We start from the raw sequence: 8636 nt of genomic DNA on the forward strand, positions 1-8636 counted from the left end.
TGGTCTTATTAAGACTAGTCATAATAATTTGACTTATGTCTTCCATGTACAGGCACCATCTACTTACAGTTATATTAGTAAGGTATTTATGAATGGGTAAGTTTGTTTTCTAACCTCATGGCTCTTCAATGGTTTAACCGAACGTCACGAAATTTGGTATACATGTACTATTTTGATTGGAGAAGCACATAGTAGAGATAGAGCTAATATCCGAAATCTATATATTGGGTATTTCTGGATAACGATGACCGCCCATTGTGATATACGATATTGTAACTACAATATATAAATATTGCTATATATAACCCACCCTTAGTCAGCGTCGGACTGGCCATATAGTCGAGGTGGCATTTATCAGCTGGTCCTCAGCCTGTGTGGGCTCCCGTGAGCCTGGCTTGCGAGGCTTACTTTGCCGCTACCAACTACCATCATCTAGTCTCGAGCCCTGGGCTTGTGGTCAGCCACTTGGGCCCTTCCGGCCTAGTCCGACCCTACCCTTAGCACATTGGCCCATTTTAAGGATAAAATAGGTCAATGGGATAACTAGGAAGTTAATCACTTTATTTATGATTACTCAGACGTCGCCGCTGATAAAGAACAGTAACTCCTAGTATTATATGGTCTATTGTATCGTATTTGACATTTATAAATATTTTGTTTGTGGCAGGTGAAGTGAAGCCGTGTCCACGATGTTCCGTTCTCATCGTGAAAGTGGAGGACGGCTCGTGCAACCATATGGTGTGCTGCGTGTGCGGCGCAGAGTTCTGCTGGCTCTGCATGAAGGAAGTCTCCGATTTACACTATCTTAGGTGAGCTGGAAAATCAACACTTTGATCTTTTGATGCCAAAGCAATCGACATTGAGTCGTATATGACCAACTTTTGTCGCTGTGGTTCACACATGACTAGTCTGCTTGCTCTTATTTCTTTATGTGTGTATTAAATAATTTGTTTGTCTGTTTGTTTGCATAATTATATACCTATACCTTAAACAGTGTAAAAACTGATAATGACCTATGTAGTAGCCAGTGTTGAGAGTACCTAACTATCGTCAACAAATAACTACAACTAGTAATGGTTTAAAAAGACATTTTTATAATGTGACATTTAACCACTTTATTTTATTATTACATACGATAATAACAGTAGTATAGCGGTGTTTATAGTTGTTATAATAACAATAATAATCTTTATTGCGCATTAAAGAGATTTATACAAAGAGTACAAAATGTGCATATACAAAAAGCGGCCTTATCGCTAAAAGCAATCTCTATCCGGCTTGAAGGATCATACAGGTCTTTCATGTTTGTTTGAATAAAACTGTGTAAACATTATGCATTTTTATTTGTATATTTATAATATATTAATCTAAAGTTATATATTAAAAAAAATATAAATAAATTCCCACTCGCTACAGCCCCAGCGGGTGCACGTTCTGGGGCAAGAAGCCGTGGTCTCGTAAGAAGAAGTTGCTATGGCAGCTGGGCACGCTGGCGGGCGCGCCGCTCGGCATCGCCGTGGTTGCGGGCGTGGCGCTGCCGGCGCTGCTCGTGGGGCTGCCGCTGTGGGCCGGCCGCCGCGCCCACCGCCGCTTGCGGCGCGCGCGGCCCGCTCGCCGCCGTCTCGCCGTCGCCGCCGCCGTTGCCGCCGCGGTGAGTATGCCTTCGTACACCACCGTAATTAGCGGTGCCACTGTTTACGCCAAAACTAGTATGACCCCCGTCCATCGTCTCTTTGGCTACTCCTAATATCCTCGCCTTGATTAATACCTTTGCTGGCCACCGCCATTGTGAGTACAGCCCCCGTCTACCACCTGAATACGTACTGTATCTACCCGCCCCGCCTGGTTCTGCTGGTTCACATTCACAGCCATCCAATTACTCAGTGTTATATCATCTTTATTACATACATACATATCTGTCACGCCTGTCTCCCATTAGGGTAAGCAGAAACAATGGAACGCCAGATGCTTCGATTCAAACAAACCTCTTTCGCTTCTTCCACATTCATCAATCTTTTCATACACGGTCGCCAGTTACGGGGGTACTTTTAATTTGGCCCTTCTTTAGTACGTCGCCTATTTGGTCAACATACGTCCGTCTAGGGCGGCCCCTACCAACATCTCCATTTAGAGAGGATGGATGAATGAATCTTTCATCCATCCTCTCCAAATGACCAAACCAACGCAACATTCCTTTTTCGATTTTTGTCACTACATCGTCTTTCAGTCCACACTTCTCTCTAATCACACTGTTTCTTAAGAAACATCTTTATTAATCTTCTTTATTTTAAAAAATACTGTGTCCAATTCAATGATAATAAGTGAATTGAGTTGAAACTTTATTTGTATATTTAATAATTTTTAATGATATAATTGTATTGTTACAGCTGATAGTGTCCCCGCTGGTGGCGGGGCTGGCGGTGGGCATCGGCGTGCCGATCCTGCTGTTCTACGTGTACGGCGTGGTGCCGGTGTCGCTGTGCCGCGCCGGTGGCTGCGCCGGCGCCGCGCCGCGACCCTCCGCGCCGTCCTTCGACGACGACCGCGACCACGCGCTCGACACCGACGCCGCGTCCAGGCGGCTCGAGCCTAGCATAGGTACGAATTACTCATATTTAAAATAAGTGGCTTGGCATATGTTGTTTTGTCCTCCAGCGCCATCAACATATTTTATCGGCTATTAATCTAATTATATGATTCATTATCATCATCATATCAACTGTCTACTGTTAAACATAGGTAATTTTTTTAATTGGCGAAAATGGATTGGTGACCCCGCCCGCGCTATTGGTATACACCGACGAGGCACCAATGGAAGATGATAGGTAAGAATGAATGCAGGTTAGTTGGCCCACCATGATGAATTCGACAAGAATTAAACATGATGGTTTCCAGGGGGAACCACGTGGAGGTCAACCTGAGAGGGTATATTGCCAGTAATGGGGCTATTAGACCCCATTACTAACAATCCCTTTCCTCCTGCTAAACATTGGTTTTCCCCCACAAAGAAGGGTTTTGCTAATAGTTGTAACGCTTGGTAACTGGATAGGCAACAGTGGTTAGGCTTTGGTGACGTTTAAAGAGATACTGCTGTCCATTCCTCGGCCATTAAGTTCCATTTGTCGCGTCTTACAACACCCACAGGAAAGAAATTGGTAACCCATACGATTATATCATTACACTATAATATATGATTATATATAATGATTTAATAATAAATGTTGATACTTTACAGGCGACGCGTCGCTGTCGGCGGGATCTGCTCAAGCGGAGGTACGCGCGCCGTCACTAGCAGCGCTGGCTGGTTCACTTGGCGGACACGAGGCGGCATCGCCCGCCGCGCACCGCCTCGAAGTGACCGCCGACGTAGCCGACCTGGCCGCGTCCGACACCGCGAGCGCCGCCAGCTGGCCCGACGAGCTGCCGTCGACGTCGTCCCGGTCGGCGCGGCTGCGCAGCCTCTTCCTGTACGGGTCGCCCGCGCCGCCGCCGCCGGACGCGGAGGCGGGCGGGGCGGGGCCCCCCGCGCCGCCCGCCGCGCCCGCCGCGCCCGCGCCGGCCCTGCTCACCGCCGCTTGCGAGACCGGGCCCTGCCCCGGCCCCTGCCCCGGGCCCTGCACCGCTGCGGACCGCGACGTCTCGTAACGACGAGACGTAAGCGACCGCCGCCTCCCATCGTAGGCCGCTCAACCTAATAGAGAGTAATTGTAAACGCGTTCTCGTTCGAGTCGAATCGCAAGTCTCCTTACATTGATCGCACTGTGCGAGCGTGTTTTTAGCGGTAGATGGATTTGTCGCGACGTTGCACCGCAAACGTTACGTTGCAGACTCGCGTTTGTAATTATACGTTTCCACTGAAACGTGGATCGAGCAGTTCGTTGCGAATAAATTGCGTACTCATATAAAGCTAAGTGCACGCAGCGAACGTTTTAAAAGATCGCTTCGCTCGAAATACGCTCACAATTAGTGCTCGATAGCGCTCTTTTCGAGAACGATAATTCGCTATTGTTATAGTTACAAAAATACATATATCTTCTCCATTCTAAGATAGTAAGCTAATATTGTTTACATTCACTCTCTATTGTTAACGGTTGAACGCGACAGGACAGTTTGTCAGCTACGGACGTCGCTCCGTACGATAGTGCGTCCGTGCAGTTTTGTGCGTTTTCCAATTAGATTCCTGTCTGTGGTAGAAGACCGAAGTCTGCCGTCCCCTTATTCGGTCCCAGGGTATAGTTCAGTCGCACCGATATATGTGCCAATCATTATTTGAAATATGAAATAAATCGCTCCGGTCTGCTGTCCATGATGTATTGTTCTTATAGTAGATCCAAGAGGATTTTGAGTATTGAAGAAATACTCACTTCTTATATTACTTTAATAGTATAACCTTTTTATATGTCATAGTCAACTAAAAATTCTTTTTTTTTTTTTCTTTTAAATAAATAACTGAACAATCCAATTTAGTCGTTATCTATATGTCTGATATCTGTATTTGTTAGTTTTCTAGTACCCAAAGTATAATATTTTCTTAGTTTTCTTTTATATATGTATATAATATATATTTGGTTGTATATATATATATATTTATATATTTATATATATAGACAGAGATTTTTTTTATAAATATATGTTCCTATAATGATGGATAGTGTAATTGTTTTCATAGATACATGGATAACAGAGTATACTGTTTCGCCCATGATACCCCCTATGCGTTGCCATTCCTGAGGACTCAGTAAATCCTCTTGGATCTACTAGTGGGAAGCATGGGTGACTAGTCCGCGAAGCGATAAATTGTTAAGGGGTGTCCATAGATGATTCAGATTACAGATTTGATTGTATTATTGTGCTATTCGTAACGTGTCATCGAATATTAGTGCGAGGTGTTGTAAATAAAAACGTGTCCATAGCAACAAAATCTAACAAAACCAAACGGCCGATCACTGCGAGGCCACGCCCTCGTTGTCAGTGATAATTGGCCCATGAACTGCTACGATTTGTTCATGGTGCCCCATGATTGATGTACTAACAGTACGGTTTGGTGAAGATGAATTGTTTTAAATTCATAACCGCTGCGATGGTTTAGGTCTGCAGTGATTGGTTCGTGAAACGCTAGTATTGGTTTATGACTTCATTATAAGCTAAAATTAGATCATGGTCTGCAAATTTTTTAATGAATCATGGTCTGAAAGATTTTTTTTTTTCTTTTGTTACGTTTCGTTGCTGGGAATACGGGTCACGGGACCATCTGTTATATGAGTAGTTTATGGAATAAGTCGATTTTTATGTCTGTTTGATCTCAATTCATGGGAGTATAGTTAAATAAGTTTAACAGTCCAATAATTATTAAAAAAAAAAAAAAAGAACAGTATTTAGTTGTCTGAAGATCAATTATAAATAGTTTTTATTTTATAAATGAAATGGATGATAATACTCATGACTGTAATTCCAGACGTGTTAGTCGATGGTATGTTATGAACGTAATACTTAATTTACTCGAAACATATTATTCTAATTAAATCAAATTCTAAACTGAAAACAAATCAGTTTTTCTTAAAAGAAATTTACACCCAATTTCTTAAACCACTCAGCAGTTCCACAGCAGATGGTCCCACGTGTAAACCAAGAAGCTTATAACTAAATAGAGATTGTAATATTGTAATCTATTTGAAGCCAAAGTTAACGAGTTCGTATGACTTTCGTGCGTCATTACTGCGTTTATATAATTAGGCAAAGATTACGCTTGATGATAAACGCCCACCGCAGAACTTTTAGAAACCCAGAGACGTCACTTGCATATTGCCAACTCTTATTAAGTATCTGGACTCGCATTACTCTATACCTACTGCTATATCATTGTCTTCAAACCAGAACACAGCGTGCACTGCTTAGCGATGGAATAGGCGAGGCAGAGATACTTAAGTAGATTAAGGGAGACTGTACAAAGTCTTCCTCTATATAATGTCTCTTCTTTTTAATTTCGTTTCATATTATGAGCGACATTTTTGTCGTTGATTTTTTTAATGCGAGTTCGAGGTCATTGTTTTGATGCATATCACTATGTCAGCCGTTAACTGTCCACTGCTGAATATAGGCCTCCCCCTATTGGGGGGCTTTGCCAGTAGTTGCCACGCTTATCAGGCGGATTGGCAACCGCAGTTACGTTCTGGTGATGTTTTTAGAGGGACGCTTCTGTCCATCCCTTAAAAGCCTGATTTTTTAAATCAAATTAAAAAAAGTGTATTAAAAAGTGTACTCTTTACTGTGTTTACTAATGGGGAAAAATAGTAAAAAAATCAAAACGATATTTTTATATATTTATTTTGAAAAAAATATTTGGTCACATGTAAACAGCCAAATATTATAATAAAATCAATTGTAGGCGCCCAATGCGATTTATAACCCCGGTATCAAATTTGAAACTTCAGGTATTTAAGGGTTAAGTTCCCTTAGTCGCCTCTTACGACGCACGGGAAATGAAGAGGTTTGCTGCTCATCTGAGTAGCAAAATAAGCTGTAAGCTGTCACCGCAACCTACTAGCACCAGAGATATTGCCGGCCTTTTCAAAAGACATATGCTCTCTTCTTACAAATCCCCATTTGGTTAAAAGCTTATTGGTACACATTAATTTTGTAATATAAGGCCGCCGCAGTCGGCAGTGCGAACTACGATAGATGCTTCGCTTTCAGAGCAGTGTTACTCTATCCGATATTTGTGATACTTTGAATAATAATTACTATTAATGATCTAAATTATTTAATTTTTCACATTTGTAGGCAAAAAGTAATGTTAAGCTATAATATTAATGTTATATGAACCATATAATGTAAACTATGATTAAAATGTGATTAAATATATATATGAACTTTTATTATTATTAAATTATTTACCTCATATTTTATTATGGATGATAATGGAATGGTAACCCCGCCTGCGTTAAGGGTATTGCTGGCGGGGCACCAGTGAGTGATGATAGGTGAGGATGAAAAGGTAAGTCAAGTAGGCCATCATGATGAATACACCCGGAATTTACCGTGATGGTACCCAGGGGGACAACGCGGAGGTCGACCTGACAGGGTATATTTGCTAGCAATGGGTCTGGGAGTCTGCATTACGAGGTTTGTCCGGAAAGTACGTATAAAAGTTTTTTAAAAATTTTATTTTACAATTATTCAGGTAAATCAATTTTATCCCCTTCAAAGTACTCCCCCTGTGACATAATGCACTTGTGCCAACGCCGTTTCCACTGTGAGAAGGCTCCTTGAAAGTCCTCTGGTTGTAGGTTTCTCAGCTGCCCCGTCGTAGCTTTTTTTATCTCATTTATGTCCCCCAAATGCCGCCCCCGAAGTACCAATTTGGTTTTTGGGAACAAGAAGAAGTCACACGGGGCCAAATCCGGCGAATAGGGGGGGTGTTCGGTCACCGTAATGGAATTTTTACTCAAAAACTCACGGACAACAAGAGAGGTGTGGGCAGGGGCATTGTCGTGGTGAAGAATCCAACGCCCCTCTCGCGCCAATTCTGGACGAACTCGTGCCACACGAGCTTTGAGGCGTCTGAGCACATCGACGTAGAATTTTCCATCAACTGTCTGGCCTGGAGGGACGAATTCTTGATGGACAATCCCCCGAACATCGAAAAAAACAATCAACATTGTCTTGACCCGGGATTTTCTTGATCCCCGGATGTCTTCCACTTTGGGATTTTAATTCGACATCAAATTCGACATCAATTTCACGGCCATTCTTGCCGAGTTTCGAGAGAAACTTGATTACGACGCGCTGCTCTTCAACGGAAGCGGGCTCCATACCGACGGGGTTTCGTTAAGAGGTAACTTCACAGATGGCGTGACAAGCCAGTTCGCACCGCACGGCGGTCAGACCAGAACTGAAGCATTGTTAGGGACATAAGGAAGGGGTCCTGCGCTTACCTGGCCTCCCCACTCCTCTTTCTCGCATTCCAGAACACTTTTATACGAACTTTCCGGACAGACCTCGTATAAACAGCCAGCACCCCCCTCGATCCCCTGTAGGTTTCAATTCTGAAATCCATAGTTTTATTGGGAGATAATATGAAATAAGTAAATGAAATGCGTATACAACACCAGATGGCATGTATTTTGGGTTCTAATTTTGAAATTCCCATATGGAATTTGTCTTATATTAGTAATTGAAAGTTTGATCTGGAAGTATGTTTACTAAAAAAAAAAAACTGATCGAGCATTTTGTAAGACAACCAACAATGTCAACTTTTTGTCGATAGTTAACCAAAGCTTTTGTAGGGTAAGCGTGTATAAGTAAAATTTGTTAAATTATAAAGCGCATTCTCAAATGATTAAAATCAGGAACACTGAGGTGCTATTCTTTCGACTTTAACATTTTAATCTATTTAGTTGGGGGGAAAGGGATTGTTAGTAATGGAGACTGAAAATCCCATTGCTAGCAATATACCCAACCAGGTCGACCTCCTCGCGGTTCCTCCTGGAAACTATCATGATTAATTCCTGATGAATTCATCATGATGGGCTAACTGGCCTGTTTTCATTCTCATCTATCACCCTTCACTGGTGCTCCGCCAGCATATCCCGTTAGCGCAGGCGGGGATACCATACCATTTTCACCCATCAAAAAAA

The 8636-nt window shown here is 42.5% G+C and overlaps 1 protein-coding gene across 1 annotated transcript in view; it reads left to right on the top strand.

Moving 5' to 3' along the window:
• Positions 1 to 4579, top strand: part of LOC113518992 (E3 ubiquitin-protein ligase RNF19B-like) — an 87920-nt gene extending 83341 nt beyond the window's left edge. The window contains exons 6-9 of the mRNA XM_026904034.3: positions 668 to 809; positions 1417 to 1651; positions 2388 to 2598; positions 3236 to 4579. Coding sequence (XP_026759835.2) covers positions 668 to 809; positions 1417 to 1651; positions 2388 to 2598; positions 3236 to 3645 — 998 coding nt within the window. The 3' untranslated portion in view covers positions 3646 to 4579. The remainder of the gene's footprint in view (positions 1 to 667; positions 810 to 1416; positions 1652 to 2387; positions 2599 to 3235) is intronic.
• The last annotated feature ends 4057 nt before the right edge of the window (positions 4580 to 8636 follow it).

The sequence above is a fragment of the Galleria mellonella genome, unplaced genomic scaffold (genome assembly GCF_026898425.1).
Source record: "Galleria mellonella isolate WM207_F2 unplaced genomic scaffold, CSIRO_AGI_GalMel_v1 utg44, whole genome shotgun sequence".
NCBI classification, from domain to species: domain Eukaryota; kingdom Metazoa; phylum Arthropoda; class Insecta; order Lepidoptera; family Pyralidae; genus Galleria; species Galleria mellonella.